At 38.5% G+C, this 18261-nt stretch overlaps 1 protein-coding gene across 2 annotated transcripts; it reads left to right on the forward strand.

Moving 5' to 3' along the window:
• Window positions 1-657: 657 nt before the first annotated feature.
• Window positions 658-14769, forward strand: samd7 (sterile alpha motif domain containing 7). Of its 2 annotated transcripts, XM_059034565.1 has the most exons (11): window positions 658-822; window positions 4282-4373; window positions 8839-8910; window positions 10308-10445; window positions 10831-10954; window positions 11289-11413; window positions 11904-11982; window positions 12403-13088; window positions 13770-13891; window positions 14201-14311; window positions 14426-14769. In XM_059034565.1, the coding sequence occupies exons 4-11, from the start codon at window positions 10343-10345 to the stop codon at window positions 14648-14650; spliced, it is 1575 nt and encodes a 524-aa protein (XP_058890548.1). In that variant the 5' UTR covers window positions 658-822; window positions 4282-4373; window positions 8839-8910; window positions 10308-10342; the 3' UTR covers window positions 14651-14769. The 2 variants fall into 2 exon arrangements, with proteins under 2 accessions (XP_058890548.1, XP_033885475.3); XM_034029584.3 differs by lacking the exons at window positions 658-822; window positions 4282-4373 and adding an exon at window positions 8433-8578.
• The last annotated feature ends 3492 nt before the right edge of the window (window positions 14770-18261 follow it).

Here is an 18261-nt window from a genome sequence, read left to right on the forward strand (position 1 = left end):
AGCAATAAATTGTCAAGTGACGGCAGAACTGAAAAAGGCACTTCTATACCAAGCCTTGAATCGCTGACTACCACGAACAGCAGCAGCCAACCCGACCCTTATACACCTAACTATAGAATAATGCCCTTTTATCCTACAGTATTTTAAAGAATAATTCAAGGAACTTCTGGGCAGGCTGTAAGCAGTTAAGCACAAACTGTCAGATTAAGAAGTCTGAGAAGATGATCCCTGCAACACATTTAGTAGGATTGCTGCAAACTAGCAACCGACAGTCTTATAGGCCTGGACCCTAAACCAGAACACAAAGTTGCTGGAGGCTTAAATTGAGTGAAAATAAAACATTATGGATTGATCATTTTTTGTTTTATTTTCAGGATAATGAAAGCAATCTAAGTAGATTTATTAGCAACTGTTTTAAGTGCTAACAAGAGATTAACGGGGTAAATGTTGGAAGAGGTTTAACTTTCTGGCTTAGGCACTACTCATGTAATTACATTTTCACCGCTGTATTTAGCCTGCCTTCATATTGGAGGGGTTGATCGCAGTGATGTCAGTAAAGGGTGGGCTTAGCCAAGGGGATGAAGAGGGCTAATGAAGATAAAATGAATCTGTATTTAAAGCAAAGTCTGTTTTAGTTAAGGCAGGTTTTTTCTGGCACCAAGAGAGGAGGCGTGGCTCCTAAGCTGCCTGGTAGTGCTTCATTGGTTCTAAAGCGAAAGTGTTTCTGCTTTGGTGTTAAACAGCAGCACATTTTTTTTTTTAGCAGTTCTGGGGGGGAATACACACATTGTTTTTCATTATTATTGTCAGCAGACAGTTTGGGTAAGTGTTAACTGTGAATTCAGCCTTTTATTTGTTTTTTATCTTCATGTGTTGTGGTCTAACACTCTTCGCGCTTACGAAAGAGATGTTATCTGTTATCTCTTTAGCTCTTCGCAACAGTCTTCAGGTCACCTTAACGAGAATGTAATGTGCCACCTCAGAAGGGTTAGACCTGTCTGTCTGTTTTTAGTTTGTTTGTTTTTTGCAAACCTTAAGTTAGTCTTTTTTGTTTTGTTGTTCTCTTTTTTCAGTTGCAAGAGAAGTTTTATAAAGGCAAATATGAACTATATAAGAATCCAGTAGTGTTTTGTGAGGAGAAAGAAAGAGCTGCTAGTTTTGTTAACAAGGCTTTATAAATACACAAACATTTGCATATGTTCTGTATAAGCAAACAAAAAAAATGTTGACAATAGCTAGACAATGTCACTTCTGGTTACTGTTTTAACCCTCGGAGACAGGCCTGGTTTATACAAATGATTCTGAGCAAAAGTGATTAGCTGTTGATGGTGTTCTCTTGTCCAGACCTGTGCTGATCCTAATGCATCATTATAATGAAGTTTTTGTAAGGGCATGCAGAACCTATTGTGCGTACATTATGTATTGGTAGATTGTGTTTTGATAGCATATGCTGCACAGTTCCCAAATTGCTAGAGGGAAAGGTTGGCAGCAGGCTTGTGGCATGCAAATCTATAAACCGTAATGGAAACAGGCAGCCTTTTACACCCCAAAGGAAAATAAACTGTTTGAGTATTACATACTCTGCTCCTAAAAACAAGTGCACACACCAGAATTTACATTTTACATGTCAAAGCAAGATATATATAATTGTTTAGCTGTCACAATCAAACCTGCCTTCAGTCATTCCTTTTTTCTTACTTTAAGTCAGTGTTGAAAAACATTTTATTATGTACTATGGGCCATATTTTAAAATAGTTTCCTCCTGTTTAATTTTTCTTTAAAGAAGTAATGTTACAAAACAATAACCAAAGCTCCCTGAGTGCTGAAGAGAACTTCAAATATAATCTTGTCTAGTAGGATTACAATTTTTATTATTTTAAATGCTATGACACTTGTTACATTTTGCATATCTGTACCCAGAATGTTTGAGCATTTCCAATACTATAGACAGACTTCTGTCTAATCGCCAGTCCTTCTACTCTAGTAGAAGGACTAGATAGATGTGTTTCAAGGATGCAGGGTCAGTGTGTGTGTGTGTGTGTGTGTATATATATATATATATATATATATATATATATATATATATATATATATATATATATATATATAATATCTTGAGCTGGGACAAATATCTGAATATTCAGGCGAATATTTTTTGACATTCGGATGCAAAAATCAGATGTTCGTATTCGCTAAATGACAAAAATACCTTACATTTATTTACCGTCTCACCAGAATTTGCCTGACAGTTTTAAAAAATGGCAAATGAAAAAGAGTTCTGTGTGATATGTGAGATTAATACATATAAAAAAACACAGCAGTTCTTGATCCTCTATTTAAAAGTTTTAGACAACAAAAAGTAAACAAACCAGATTATGTGCGCACACGCATAGTGATCTCTATGGAAAGCCGGACAAAAATGCGTTGTGCTGCTTTAGAGCGAGCCAGAATCTCATGGGACAGAAAAAGGCAAGCATGTCATTCTGAAATGCCTCTCTTAAACAGTACCCAATCCTGAAAATGTTGTGTAGTGGTTTTTATATAGACTGTGTATTTTGTTGCGACTTTCTGTCATGTGGAATGTAATAAACGAGAACCAAAATGGTGAGTTTTTTTCCCCTTCACTTTACGCCATTTCCACTTTTGTTTTATTTGAAGTGTTTAAAGTTAAATTTCAGTTTTCGTTTGCTTGTTCAGCTACAAAAAGGCACAAGTAAACCTCATGTTAATACTTTATGAAAACGTGTTGATGGCCACTGTTTACTGTGAAGAAGGGGAGGGGATAAAAAAAAAGAAATACAATTTGGTGTCAACTTGATGTACTATTTATTTTGGGAATAAACAAAATGTGTAACTTGAACTGCAATTTGGCATCCTTTGTTTTGTAGTTAATTCTGGGGTAAAGGAAGCCCCACACAACTTATTCTTTACTCCTGGGATATTTTTCTATTTAAACGTATTAGGTCTTGCTGTAAAATAGCAAACACAGGGGCCACGGCCATGCCCCCTGCCCCTGCTGCTATGCTGTCTCTGCCTGTGTTCAGAGCAATATAATGGGTTTTATTACTTTTTGAAAAACGAACAAACATCCAAACGAATATTTAAATTATGAGCGAATATCCAAACATGAAAATCTGTGTTATAGAATAGATGGGCATCAGTGAGTTACAGGAAAATAATTCCATCTAGGGTTTCTGTGACGTCATAAATTACAAGACTGAAGGTCGATTAATTTTTTAAGTGTCACAGAAACCCGAGATATAATTGTTTTCCTGTAACTCACTGAATAGGTCCATCTATTGTTTTTTTTATAATACATGGATACCCTTGTGATGCTAATATTAAAGAATACGAGGTTCAGCAGTACAGTTCATTTTTTTAAACATAGTGTTTCAGTGCTATACAGACGTTCACTGTCGTTATCCGTTAGTGCTTCAGCTTTATTTGGATGATTGCCTTTGCCTTGTTTTAATGCCCCGTTCCTCTCCAGTTTCTCTGAGATACAAATGTATCAGCTTTACATCATTTTTTAACGTATTCTCATTTTGTTGATCATTGATGAACATTTCTGTACTGTGGGTGTTGTCGAGTTTGGTTTTGATAAATGCTAGTTTCCAGTTAAGTGAAAAGAGAATTTGATTGCATTTCCAGTTGTTCTCATAGCACCCTTTGTTTTCTAAATACTGCTTTCCAGGAAACTGAAAGCATCAGGCAGTATCAAGAATAGCTAACAACCATGTAACCGCGATTGATGTTCTGTTTAAGTACAGCATTCTGAATCTACTCTTTTACTGGTGTTAGTTTGGTGAAATATAAATTCAGTGTGGATATTGATTTAGATTAATGCAATGTGATATTGATTTAGTTTAATGCAATGTGCATTGACACTTCGTGTTACAGAACAGACATTGCTGGTCTGCCTTTGCTTTGTAACCCCAGTGAACTAGTTAATAAGTATTGCTTCTACTATATCTACTTTTCACTTGGAACCATTGCATGGAAATGCATTGCACTGTATGGTACCATAGATGTCTAACAGTAAAACCCTAAGAAAAACAGGAAGTACGAGAGATTACAGAACAGTCATGATCAGAACATTTTTTTTTTTTTTTAAGGGAACCCCTATTTTAAAAACATCCACAATATTAATAAAAGCGAGTGTCACTTCATAATTACAAAAAAGGAAAACAAAATAGAAACTAAAGGTCACCATATAGTTCAACTAAATCATGTTGTAGAAAGAATACTAAACAGGATGGAATATGTTCACGTTTGTTTCAGGTTTCATGATGGAGGCGTTCAGAGGGTAAAGAGACAGCAAGATGACGCAGGTCTAAAAAAGAATCCAACAGCAAGCCTACCTGAGACAACTGGTGAGTTGAGGGAACATCAGAATACACATTAACACCAGCCTCATCAGAATGCACAGAAACACAAACCTGCTGCTAAGGAGTTCTTGGAAGAGAACTGTACCAGCATCCAGGTTTTCAGTAGTTCTTATCTGCATGTGTAGTGCGTGCCATTCTACAGCTGCCCTTTCAAATTGAAAGACTTTCTGGTACTGTTTTCAATTGCGTGTTACCAGTTACCGTTGTTGGAAAAAGTGAGATCTTGAAATGTGTCTTTTTTTCTGCGGGAGTGATTTGTGGTTTCCTCTCTGATTTAGAGCTTCCATCCAGGATCTCAGTATGAGTGGTTGGAAAGCTCCCCCACCCACCCACATACATACATACATACATACATACATACACACATACATACATACACACATACACTCGTGGAATGGAATGTTCACAATTCATCCTTGTTTACTGCTAGAGATTTCTTTATTTAATTTTTTTGACTGGTTTGACATTTATTTTTGAGCCTTCAACTCTTACTATGTAACTGTATCAATAAAAATATATCCTAGAATTTACAATTGCTTTATTATGCAAGACATTTTTTGTATGTGTGTTTGTGTGTGTATTTTATATATAATATATATACGCTACCGGTCAAAAGTTTTAGAACACCTCAATTTTTCCAGTTTTTATTGAAATTTACGCAGTTTAATGTCTCAATGTACTCTGAAATTAAAGCATAGAACAAATAAACAATTGGAGATAAAAAAGAAATCATGGAATCGTTTTGTTTAACAAAATTTAATCTAAATTTTTGACTCATCAAAGTAGCCACCTTTTGCAGATATAACAGCCAAACACACTCGTGGCATTCTTTCTACAATGGAAAGCAAATATTGTTTGGAAAGTTCTTCCCAACACTGTTGCAGAAGTTCCCACAAATGTGTTGCACTTGTAGGTTGCTTTGCTTTCACCCTTCTGTCCAGTTCATCCCAAACCAGCTCGATGGGGTTTAAGTCTGGAGACTGTGCTGGCCATGCCATGATTTGAAGCCTACCGTCTTGTTCTTTTCTTCTAAGGTAGTTCTGACATAGCCTGGAGGTATGTTTTGGGACATTATCTTGCTGTAGGATGAACCCCTGACCAACTAGGCGTATACCAGAGGGTATTGCATGGCGCTGCAAAATGCTGTGGTAGCAGTTTTGGTTCAGGGTGCCACTCTGTGCAAGTCGCCGACTGTGGATCCAGCAAAAGAGCCCCAGACCATCACGCTTCCTCCTCCATGTTTGACAGTTGGTGTCACACACCGAGAAACCATCCTTTCGCCTACTCGACGGCGTACAAAAACCCTGCGTGATGAACCGAAGATTTCAAATTTTGATTCATCGGTCCATAAGACCTTCTTCCAGTCTTCAGTAGTCCACTGGCGGTGCTTCATGGCCCAGGCAAGCCTCTTTTTCTTATTTTGCCATCTTAGCAATGGCTTTCTTACTGCCACTCGACCTGTCAAGCCTGCAGCTCGAAGTCTTCTCTTCACAGTTGAAACTGAGACTTGCTTACTTCGACCAGTGTTAAGCTGTGCTTGAAGCTGTTGTCCTGTGAGCCGCCTATCACGCAAGCTGTTGACTCTCAGAAACTTGTCTTCTGAGTCTCTTGTGGCTTTGGGTCTGCCAGACCTCTTCCTGTCAGAGTTTCCTCCAGTTTCCAAGTGCCTTTTGATGGTGTAGGAAACTGTGCTCACTGACACCTTGGCTTTCTTTGCAATTTCTCTAAAGGAAAGACCTACACTTTTAAGGGTTATAATGGTCTGACTATCTTCCTTTGTTAATTGCCTTTTTCTCGCCATTATGAAAGCAATATACTACTTCCTGCAGTACAATACTGACCAAATAATGCTTAAGAGGGTGTAGTAACACAGTCTGTTCCAACACTGCTTTTATACAGACAGAGGGTTTGTAAGTAATCAGCAAAAGTTGGGACACCTGTAGGAATTGTTAGCATCAACTTTCAAGGCTTAATTTACTTCCATTGCTGCAGAACAGCTGTAAGTTGTTAACCCATTACTTGTTCCCTGAAAAAGGCCTTTTTGTATAACTCTGAAATGTACATTATTTTTCAGTTTTTGGTAACCTAAACTTTTTTTTTAACCTCTGTCAGTTTACCGCTTACCTTTGTACCATTTCAGGTTATTCACTGGACTTGAACTGCTTAAATTTCAATAAAAACTGGAAAAATGGGGGTGTTCTAAAACTTTTGACCGGTAGTGTGTGTATATATATATATATATATATATATATATATATATATATATATATATATATATATATAATATTCAGAGACTCCTATTGCACAGCAGTTTCTCCCATTCCTGTTTTACTACAAGCTTGATTAGCTACAGTGTATAGGTAACAAGCTCAAGTGCATCTTATTAAACTCATAGTAAAGCCAGGAATGGATCAAACTGCTATGCAATGGGAGTCTTATTTCCATCCATATATACTATATACTTGAAAATAACTGAATTTACTGTATAAAAGTATGGCTGTTTTGTAAAAGGTAGAAGTCTGGTCCGCTTTCTGACATTCTTAAGTAATCCGATTGCAGTGGAGATTTCTGCAGAGGTGTTTTCAGGACTCCCTGTCCGCTAATGGTTGGAGACAAGATTAGCACTTGGTGTATGGTTCAGGATACTTACGAGCAAGGTTTGCTGAGGGTAAACCTCTAAAGGCAGAGATTAATTAACACATCTCTTTAAAGAGGTGCAGAGCCAGGGTTTTCCTAATAGGATCAGAGAAGAGGGGGCTGTGGGGGTGGAGGCTAACAAATATGAATTTAGAGGTTGACAGATGTTACTGGCAGACTTTGGAATAACAGGATTGGAGCTGAGCGATTTGTGTTTTTTTTTTCCACTAGGAATTGTAGGCCAGTTATTAGCGTGCAGGCAAGACGAGTCAGATAATTGCCCTTCTGGGTGGAAATCCATGGCAGCCCTAGTTCAGGAGAATGATCTCGATCCAATCACAGTTCTAAGCTCTTCCATTGTAACCTCCTCCTCCTCGCTCCTTATCCCTTCATGCATTGCTGCTCTGAGCTGTCTGCTGTTAAAGCCATCGTAGAGTTTAACCAGCCCCCACTTCATTTAATTCATTATGATTCAGGTTAAATATCCACATTCTGTGAAGGTCGGGAATTGGGAATCGGCAGCAAGCCAATATACCAGAATTATATAGTTCTGTACCGGTAACAATTATTTTGTTCAGTACCAAGACCACTTGTTTAAATGCTGACTAATCTTCTAAATATGTTTGTCCTTAAAGGTAAAATTTAGATTTTCGATTCAATTTACTCAAAACTAAAGGATGCTACTAGCCAAATTTCCTCCTGATAATCATTTAAACCATCTATATGTTAAAAAAGCTATAAAAAACACAACCTTTTTTTTTTTCCTTCTTTCACAAAAGACCTTTGGATCTGGTATAGTCATACTTGTCTGTAATGTGTGTGTGTACCGGGACGGTTGTTATGAGAAATACTAAGTCATAGTATAAGGAGCAGCTGAGCTGATTTTATTGTGGCCTGTGTGTCTGGTGGAGCTGCTGAGTCTATTCAGCTGATCTGCTGGAAATGTAAACGTTGCTGCCGTCTCCAGCAATAGCCAGTGACTCTTAATGCAGGTTTTTGTGTATTTTCTGTCCTTTTAAGAGCGGAGGGGCCAGTTTTTAATGCTTCAGACCTTGGTTTGTAGATCCTCTGCTGTTTTGTACCATTTAAACTGCCCAATGACAGTTTTGTTTTAGACCTGTGCAGTAGATAAGAAAGGCTGTGTTGTCTAGCCACAGCATTATAACACTGTCGTTGTAACCTGAATTGATGAAACTGCAGGAGGCACGGGTGTTTTTGTTTATGAACTTGATACCAGAAAAATAGATTTAAAGTATAAAAGAAAAAGGTGGGAGGGGGAGCTAAAAGCCTGAAGTTTTATCATTTTTGATATTATTATTATTTCCTGGATCAACCATCCGTAACCACGAATTGCAACAGAGTTTATCTAAAGGTATGTTCATGTACACATCTAGAAAACACATCCTGCTCTAGGTGTGAGGTTGTTAAGTATTTGAACAGGATGTGTGCAGATCATGCTGCTGAATCCCAGATGCAGTCAGCTTTATACAGTGAAGCAACTTACATTTTTTTTGCAAGAAGACTCCATGTTGCCCCTTTGAAAATGCCACATGGTAGAGATTTTAATTTTTAGATTAGCTGACATTGACTATTAATTGAGTTGGTTGTTCTCATTTGGGGTTTTTATTCGCTGATAAACTAGACTGAACTTTCAACTCATGTTTGATATTTCTCTGTATAAATAAATGGTGGTGGGTGGGTTGGGGGTGGGGATGGCAGTATCAGTGAGTGAGCCTTTCAAAAACTCTTTTTAATGCTGCTGTGAAAAGGGATCTTTTTAGAGTTGTATTTGTTTTTGATTGTTTGGAAACAGGAAAGAAACGCAGATCGCCTGAGAGTGAAAGCCCAGACCGAGGAAGATCAGAACCAAACGAATCTCCGGCAGGTAGGCTCAGCACTACAATACACAACATTCGGTAGTGTGATGCAGTCCTAAACCTATTCACAAAAAACGAATGATAGATTGTAGTAGAGAGGTTAACAAAAAAACTAAAGAAAGAAGCAAATACTGCATATTTCAAAATCTTGCCAAATTTTAGAAGCCGTCATTTTGTCTTGCAGTTGTCTGTATAAGTAGTACGTTTTAAAGATGCTACACAGCAGTGTTGGCTAGTTCAATCCTTGTTTAAATCTGGATTTTTATGTTTTTTAAATTGTTATGCTGTATTTTTTTTTTGTCATTTTCTTGCAATGTGCAATGCTTTCATCTTTAGGGGACCAATCTATAAAGCTTTTAATAAAATATGAATTGATTAATACCAGGCATGCTTACTGTAACCTGGGCTTGTACCAGCAGACTAGAGGCAGTTTGTTTTTTCTTATATTCTAACTGTAACAGCCAATTGTGCCGTAGTTTTGTTTCCTACTTTCTGATTTAAGATTAGTTTCTCAGTTTCCAACACTAAAGTGGCCTTAAAAGCAGGACAATTTACAGTATAACCGAGTTTAAGAGGATCCCAAATGACTGCAGATAAACGCACATGGAAACTATGTGTATGACATACCCTTAAAAACAAGGTTTATACTAAGAAGGGTATTTGCATAAAACAGCCACAAACACTTGCAAACTATTTCATAGTTTTATTAATGTCCCGTGTGTAGGTGTATTGGGGGAACTTTGTTATACCAATCAGCAGTTGATCCAACAAGCCGTTCACAAGTTATGAGTAGCAAGCTTTCATAGAAACAAGCCCTGGTTGAAAATCCGCTGCTATTTCTTTATAATGCATAGTTATTCATTATTATTATTATTTGTTTATTTAGCTGACGCCTTTATCCAAGGCGACTTACAGAGACTAGGGTGTGTGAACTATGCATCAGCTGCAGAGTCACTTACAATTACGTCTCACCCGAAAGACGGAGCACAAGGAGGTTAAGTGACTTGCTCAGGGTCACAGGGTCTGAGGTGGGATTTGAACCGGGGACCTCTTGGTTACAAGCCCGTTTCTTTAACCACTGGATCACACAGCTTTAGCAGGTGCCCTTATCCAGGGCGACTTACAATTGTTACAAGATATCACATTATTTTTACATATAATTACATTATTTTTTACACATTATTTTTACATACAATTACCCATTTATACAGTTGGGTTTTTACTGGAGCAATCTAGGTAAAGTACCTTGCTCAAGGGTACAGCAGCAGTGTCCCCACCTGGGATTGAACCCACAACCCTCTGGTCAAGAGTCCAGAGCCCTAACCACTACTCCACACTGCTTAAATAAGGATAATTAAACAGTAGCTAAATTTAATAGTGATTCTGTATACATGATGATTTGCAGAAAAGTATCGGCGGACAGGAGAGCTACCATATGACATGACCCCTCGGGAACATCTCCGCAAGATGTCTACACTGGGAGAGCAGGGCAACCTGGAGGAGAAACACTGGTACCGGCTTGTCAACGGCATGGCAGCAGGAGGTGAGCAAGACCAAGTAGCTTTAGGATAGTGGCAACCAACCTGGTACATAGGTGTATTTTCTTAAGTGTGAGGGAATAATAGCTACTTGCTCCTAAATGTAAAATAAAGTTACATTTTAAAATACAGATTTATCAATTTGCACAGTTACAATGCTTGAGAGTACAGTGTAGTAGATTGACTTTCTCTACACCAGTATTGCAGAATTCTAGATTGTCAATTAGTGTCAGAGGACCACCCCTTGATAATGAAGCTCCTGTTAATGTGTGATTGTGAAGCTGTTGTGGCATTTTGTTGCAGGCTTTTTAAAATTGAATATGGAATTGGGTGCCCCTGCTGCACACAGTAATGTTGTTCTGACTCTTGATTTTGTGTGTTGCTTGGCAGAGCTACGGCAGCGACAGGAGATGCTGATGAGGAACCAGATGACCATGAACCCCCAGATGCTGGGCCCCGGGCAGCAGAGGATCCAGGGGATGCCTCCTCAGTTTGAGCCACGCTTCATGGATAGGTAATAGAAAAGATATGTGCCATAGAATCTATTGTACCATCCCATTTCCAAGGCAGTCCCAAGCATGTATGTTCTGTTGCGGTAGTTCTTTCAGGTATTGTAGTGTTGCCATGTGAGAGCACAGCAAGGCTCAACTGAGTCTGAGTTGAGGCAGTATAAAGCCAGTTCGAACTGCCTCCATGAAATGGATCAATTCAATATGATTTATATTTTGATATTGTGTAAATTGTTATGTAACGTTTACACAAATCGGATGGAAATCGGTTTGAATTGATCCATTTTGTACAGTGTCAAAACCAATTCTGTTTTCTTCATTTCCTTGATTGTTCTTCAGGGATCTAGTTTCTTCCTCTGAAATGGTTCCCTCTGAAGCGAGGCAGATGCACATGGGTTCTCACCTGGGAGCTCCCCTCCCTCCACACTCCAACATGGTGCAGAGCCGGGGCTTCCCTGGGGCAGGTAACCTCACACTCACACTCTAACATTCAGAAAAGTGAAAACGTTATTTGCGTTAACTGCAGCCACAAAAGTAGGTTTATGTGCAAATTACAATATAGTGGAAGACTAGAAAAAACCAAGGCACAGTATATGAAAATGACCATCCATCCTTTTACGCTCTGTATTATAGGTTAACTAAGTTATGACACAGGTCAACAAGGTTACAGTATATAAAAGTAATGTGGGAAACCTCCCTGTCAGAGTCCTCCATTGATCTGTAACTACTAAACACTCAATAATGCTGAATTTTGAAACGCTAAAAGAAACGTAATCAATTCAGACTAATGTTTAAAGGCATTGATCAAGACCCCTAGTCAAAATGTTTGCCATTTAATTAAGTGTTTTAATATTTCTAAAGTCCTCATTTGACCCATGTGATGTGTTCATTGTTTATGTGATGGGAGTAAAACTGATCCAGATTTGCCTTTTTTTATTTTTATTTTACCTGCAGGTTTTGGTTTCGTGCCTTCAGAGTCGATAGATTCTGTAGCCCGTCGGCAGGATTTGATTCACAAGCAAAACCTGGCCAGGTATGACAGCGAATTTAGAATCGGATCTAAATTTTGATTCTGCACCTTGGCAAAAAGGGAGTTGAAGGAGTAGGCAATACAGTTATATGCAGAGCTTTTATTATTTTGTTGTTGTTGTGATGTAATGAAAATATATCAGGAGAGCTTTTTTTAATCTGCCCTTTATTAAATAAATTCCAAACTATTTTGAGAGAATTAATCAATTACTGCTTAGATTTAACCACATGCTGCAATTTAATTTCAGATTATTACTTTGTGCGCCAATATCCAAAGTCCTGTTAGTTTGTAGTGTAAATGTATATTTTATTCCCACCTTGTTGTGGAGTGTGGGGGAAATCTTGAAAAAAAGAAAGTAGCCCAGTTTCTGAATCAAATATTTTTTTACAAATATGAATCAAAACATTTCTGTTTGTTTCCCAGGATGGAGATGAATGCCATTCTTCATCAGAAGGAACTGGAGAACGCCCACCAGAAGGGTTTGATGGGAATGGAAGCTCCGTTGCTGTATTCTGGGATTCCGGCCAATGCCATGATGTTCCGAGGCAGGCAGAGGCTTCCTGAAGGCCACCTGCCCAACGACATGTTCGTCCATCGTACCACTTTGGATGAACTCCAGGGCAATGCTTTGCTCATGTCTGCCAACCCCTACCCTCCAATCGGCACCTTGCACAGGGAAAGAGGACGTAGACCCGGGAGGAGGGCATCCAATCAGAAGAGCATGGATGGCAATACTGTTGGCCCCAAGAACCAATTGGAAGACAAGAACCCGGATCAAACCACAGGGACTCCGAGTGGAGAGAAGGAAACGGAGGTTAAAGGAGAGTCTGAGAACGAGACCACAAACAAACCAGACCAGGCTAAAATGGAGGTTGATTTGTCATCCAGTGGTGGGAAAGGTTACAAAGATTGTGATCAAGGCCTGCGAAAGAACAGCAATGACACTTGTTCAGAGTCTACCAACTGCAACACTGTATGCAGTGGAAGTGATAAAGACCTGCCCAATCCTTGTTCAGCTTTCCATGAGAAATACATGTACCCCACAGCCAACCCTCTTTCCAGCTTATCATATGGGTTCCCACTGCCTGGAAACACACTTCTTCCTCCCGGTAGGTGCAGAGTTCATGTTGTACCCTAGTCCATGGTCAAGGTTCATCGCTTTGAATGATCATTACATTTTTACTTATCATCCATCAACGGCTAAAAATGATCATGACGTTATCAGATTCCCCCGTGCCCCCCTCCCTCCCCCGAATCTCAAGATTGTATTCAAGATGAGAGAGTAAGCATCTTGGTAGCAGTGGTGCTTAATCTCTTTAGCTTAATATCTGGGTTACCACTGCACTTAGGAGACGGATTGCTCATTAAAGTCCTATGCTTGTTCTGCATTTGAAGATGAGATGACATAGTTTTTTTTAGATTTTTATTATTTTGATTTGAATAATTATCATTGCTGAAAATATAGACAATTTTTCTTTTCATAGTTTGTAGAAACATTTAACCTTAAACAGGCTGCTCTTAAAAGTTGAAAGCAGCAGGTAACAAACTTACTTGACTTGGGGCCAATGCTCAAACATATTCTGTCAAACTCACCTTGTTCTGTGTCCGCTAGAAGGGGCTATTGAGCTGGAATGAAGATACCACTATTGTACTTGCACTTGGCAGTTGGTGAATGTTTAACGGTGTATAATAGACACTATAGGTTTGAAATGAATAACAGTGAGATGAAGAAACAATTGATCCATTATTAGGATTGATTAGTATTTTTTTAATGCTTTTGATTCTTTTAGGAGCTCACAGTGTTTTTCTTAATGGGGATGAAATGTCTTCTATTGAAGACATCCGCAAGTGGACAGTGGAAGACGTGTATATCTTCATTAACAACATCCCAGGCTGCTCAGAATATGCACAGGTACATTGGTTTTCTTCATTCTCGTAGTCACTTGTGGAATCTGTAGGGTGTTTTACGTATGTTAAAGGTTTTCAAATCCATTTCCCTACTGTGTATTTGCTTCAATATACCACTTTTCATTTCACAACTATAAGAGGCTTTATGTTCTAGACGCTTTCTAGTAAGAACCTCACAGAGCACGTACTTCCTTACAGGAACTGTGAGAATAAGTTTAACAAAAAAAAGGGGTTAAAAAAACTAAGGGTAGGAAAATGTATGTAAAAGAAATAGTGACTACTTTTTTAATCCAAGGCTTGTTTGTAAATGTAGACATTCAAGGACCACATAATCGATGGTGAGACTCTTCCGCTGCTTACAGAAGAGCACCTTCTAGACACTCTGGGTCTGAAACTGGGGCCAGCGCTGAAAATCCGATCCCAGGTACAGAGCCCCCCTCACTGTTACTGGTTCATGCTTTGTTTGCTTTCAGACTAGGCTACGACTGCAGTGCACTGTTCATGCCAATCTCCTGTCTGCTTGTGGTCCTTGCTGCAGGTATCTCGGAGACTGGGCAACATGTTTTACATGATGAACCTCCCCCTCTCGGCTCCCTTGCAGCCTACCCCGGAGAAGCCTGCCGACCAGTCCTCTGAGGTGAACTCCCCAGTCAACTGCAACAGCAGTGTGGAGCTCTTAGGAAGCCCCTCTTCACGGGAATCGGAAAGCACTAAACCCCCAGTGCAGCCTGCTGCACCAGAAAACAGTGAAACAGCAGCATAACTCCAGAAGAACCAGAACTCAGAGGGGAGGGAGGCTGCTTTAAATAAACTGGGGGACTGCTGAGCTGGATTCAACACCTGTTAGTTTGATACCAATTTGTGTGTGTGTGTATGTATGTATGTATGTGTATATATATATATATTATATATATATATATATATATATATATATATATATATATATATATATATACACAGTACTGTGCAAAAGTTTTAGGCAGGTGTGAAAAAATGCTATAAAGTAAGAATGCTTTCAAAAATAGACATGTTAATAGTTTATATTTATCAATTAACAAAATGCAAAGTGAGTGAACAGAAGAAAAATCTACATCAAATCAATATTTGGTGTGACCACCCTTTGCCTTCAAAACAGCATCAATTCTTCTAGGTATACTTGCACACAGTTTTTGAAGGAACTCGGCAGGTAGGTTGGCCCAAACATCTTGGAGAACTAACCACAGTTCTTCTGTGGATTTAGGCAGCCTCAGTTGCTTCTCTCTCTTCATGTAATCCCAGACAGACTCGATGATGTTGAGATCAGGGCTCTGTGGGGGCCATACCATCACTTCCAGGACTCCTTGTTCTTCTTTACGCTGAAGATGGTTCTTAATGACTTTCGCTGTATGTTTGGGGTCGTTGTCATGCTGCAGAATAAATTTGGGGCCAATCAGATGCCTCCCTGATGGTATTGCATGATGGATAAGTATCTGCCTGTACTTCTCAGCATTGAGGAGACCATTAATTCTGACCAAATCCCCAACTCCATTTGTAGAAATGCAGCCCCAAACTTGCAAGGAACCTCCACCATGCTTCACTGTTGCCTGCAGACACTCATTCGTGTACCACTCTCCAGCCCTTCGGCGAACAAACTGCCTTCTGCTACAGCCAAATATTTCAAATTTTGACTCATCAGTCCAGAGCACCTGCTGCCATTTTTCTGCACCCCAGTTCCTGTGTTTTCGTGCATAGTTGAGTCGCTTGGCCTTGTTTCCACGTCGGAGGTATGGCTTTTTGGCTGCAAGTCTTCCATGAAGGCCACTTCTGCCTTGAAATTTCTGCCTGGGAGAGACCTTGCTGATGCAGTATAACTACCTTGTGTCTTGTTGCTGTGCTCAGTCTTGCCATGGTGTATGACTTTTGACAGTAAACTGTCTTCAGCAACCTCACCTTGTTAGCTGAGTTTGGCTGTTCCTCACCCAGTTTTATTCCTCCTACACAGCTGTTTCTGTTTCAGTTAGTGATTGTGTTTCAACCTACATATTGAACTGATGATCATTAGCACCTGTTTGGTATAATTGTTTAATCATACACCTGACTATATGCCTACAAAATCCCTGACTTTGTGCAAGTGTACCTAGAAGAATTGATGCTGTTTTGAAGGCAAAGGGTGGTCACCCCAAATATGGATTTGATTTAGATTTTTCTTCTGTTCACTCACTTTGCATTTTGTTAATTGATAAATATAAGCTATTAACATGTCTATTTTTGAAAGCATTCTTACTTTACAGCATTTTTTCACACCTGCCTAAAACTTTTGCACAGTACTGTGTGTATATATATATATATATATATATATATATATATATATATATATATATATATATATATATATACACACACATTTTGTTTTTTAAACATTTTAGACTAGCATGTGTGGCCTTGGTTTACTAAGTTTCTTTTCTTTACTGTATTGCTATCAAATGGGGCATTTGCCAGTGACAGATGATTTCTATATACTATTTTGAAAACTCACTTTTTGACTATTATTTATATTCCCTTTAGAGCCACAGTTCAACAATAACAAAATGGCTTTTGTGGGGGTATACATTCTGATAACAGATTGTTGTATTTATGAAATGTCCAAATAACCACGTATCTTTATTGTCTTTTGTTATATTTTAATTGTTTGGTATAATAAATTAAATGTTATAGTTTTGGCAGCATGTCTTTTTTTCCAAAGAGGGTGACTTTCTGTTCATTTTGCATTATAGTAATATTATAATGTAGCACATTAATCGTTTTAATAATAAAACAAATATTTGTTGCATAGTTCTTTTTAATAAGAAAATGTAAGAATGAGAGGAGGTCATTCTGCCCATATGTGCTCGTCCAGTTCCTAGTAGCTGATTGTTCTCGGAACTTTGTCAAGTTGGATCATCAAAGATCCAAGTGTTTCTGCCTAAATAACAAGACTAGGCAGCCCACTGCACACACTCACAACTGTGAAGAAGTGCCTCATTCTCTCTCTGTCCTAACTATCAGTCTGAGAATGGGAAATATACAGCATGATAAATAAGACATTTAGCAATTCCTATCGTAGGAATGCATATAATACTACATTTACATTGAAATGCAAGTACATTTTTCTTGTAAGCTCTATTTTGCGTGGCATAAATAAGTAGGCACACTTATTTGTTGAAGTTTAATTACATGTTAATTACCAGCCAATGCAATATGTGCATCCACGATTAGACTGCCTTACAAGTTTGCACCTATTCCAAATGTATTAAGACTTCTATTGGTAATTTTACTATTCCAGCAAACATTTAATGTATACAAACATATGGCTATATAATTGGAATATGACTGATCTCCTATCATTTTCTCATTGTTGTATTTCCCTAGCATGTCATTAACAGACTGTTTATTAAATTGTGCTTTAATAAATGGGTAATTGCACATAAATGATATACTTCTGCCACATTTGTTTTTTTGTTACTGCCATCTTCTATACTGTAGTCCGTTTATTTTCATGAGTACTATATAAGAACAAAAGCCCATCGAGCTCGTTTGGTTGTTAGTAGCTTATTGATCCCAGAATCTCATCAAGCAGCTTCTTGAAGGATCCCAGGGTGTCAGCTTCAACAACATTACTGGGGAGTTGGTTCCAGACCCTCACAATGTGTAAAAAAGTGCCTCCTATTTTCTGTTCTGAATGCCCCTTTATCTAATATCCATTTGTGACCCCTGGTCCTTGTTTCTTTTTTCAGGTCAAAGAAGTCCCCTGGGTTGACATTGTCTATACCTTTTAGGGTTTTGAATGTTTGAATCAGATCGGCGCGTAGTCTTCTTTTTTCAAGACTGAATAGATTCAATTATTTTAGCCTGTCTGCATACGACATGCCTTTTAAGCCCGGGATAATTCTGGTTGCTCTTCTTTGCACTCTTTCTAGAGCAGCAATATCCTTTTTGTAACGAGGTGACCAAAATATATCACTGTGACCTACAGCCACTGTATCTACATGAAACAATATGCCCTTCCGTTGTGATTTTTAATTTTTAGAACATTTGAAAATCGTTTCTCTGAACTCTATATAGTTCGAGGCGTTGCCCTGCCAAAACTTTGGAGAAAAAAAACAAAAAACATTATGCATTATAAAACAGATATAGATATGAAACTTAACATGGTGCAATTATACACGCAGTGAGTGAAGGGGATATTATAGTGACATAGATACAGGTACTTCCATATTTTTCAGAGTGGCGATCAATGTATTTTGTACACAGTAGAACGCTGCTGTATGTTTTCACTTAGAATTTCTCAAGGTGGGTCATGTGGACCCTCTAGCCAACCTCGTAGAGTTCTTGTTTTTTCATAGACAGTCAATTAAT

The sequence above is a fragment of the Acipenser ruthenus genome, chromosome 12 (assembly GCF_902713425.1).
Source record: "Acipenser ruthenus chromosome 12, fAciRut3.2 maternal haplotype, whole genome shotgun sequence".
Taxonomy (NCBI): domain Eukaryota; kingdom Metazoa; phylum Chordata; class Actinopteri; order Acipenseriformes; family Acipenseridae; genus Acipenser; species Acipenser ruthenus.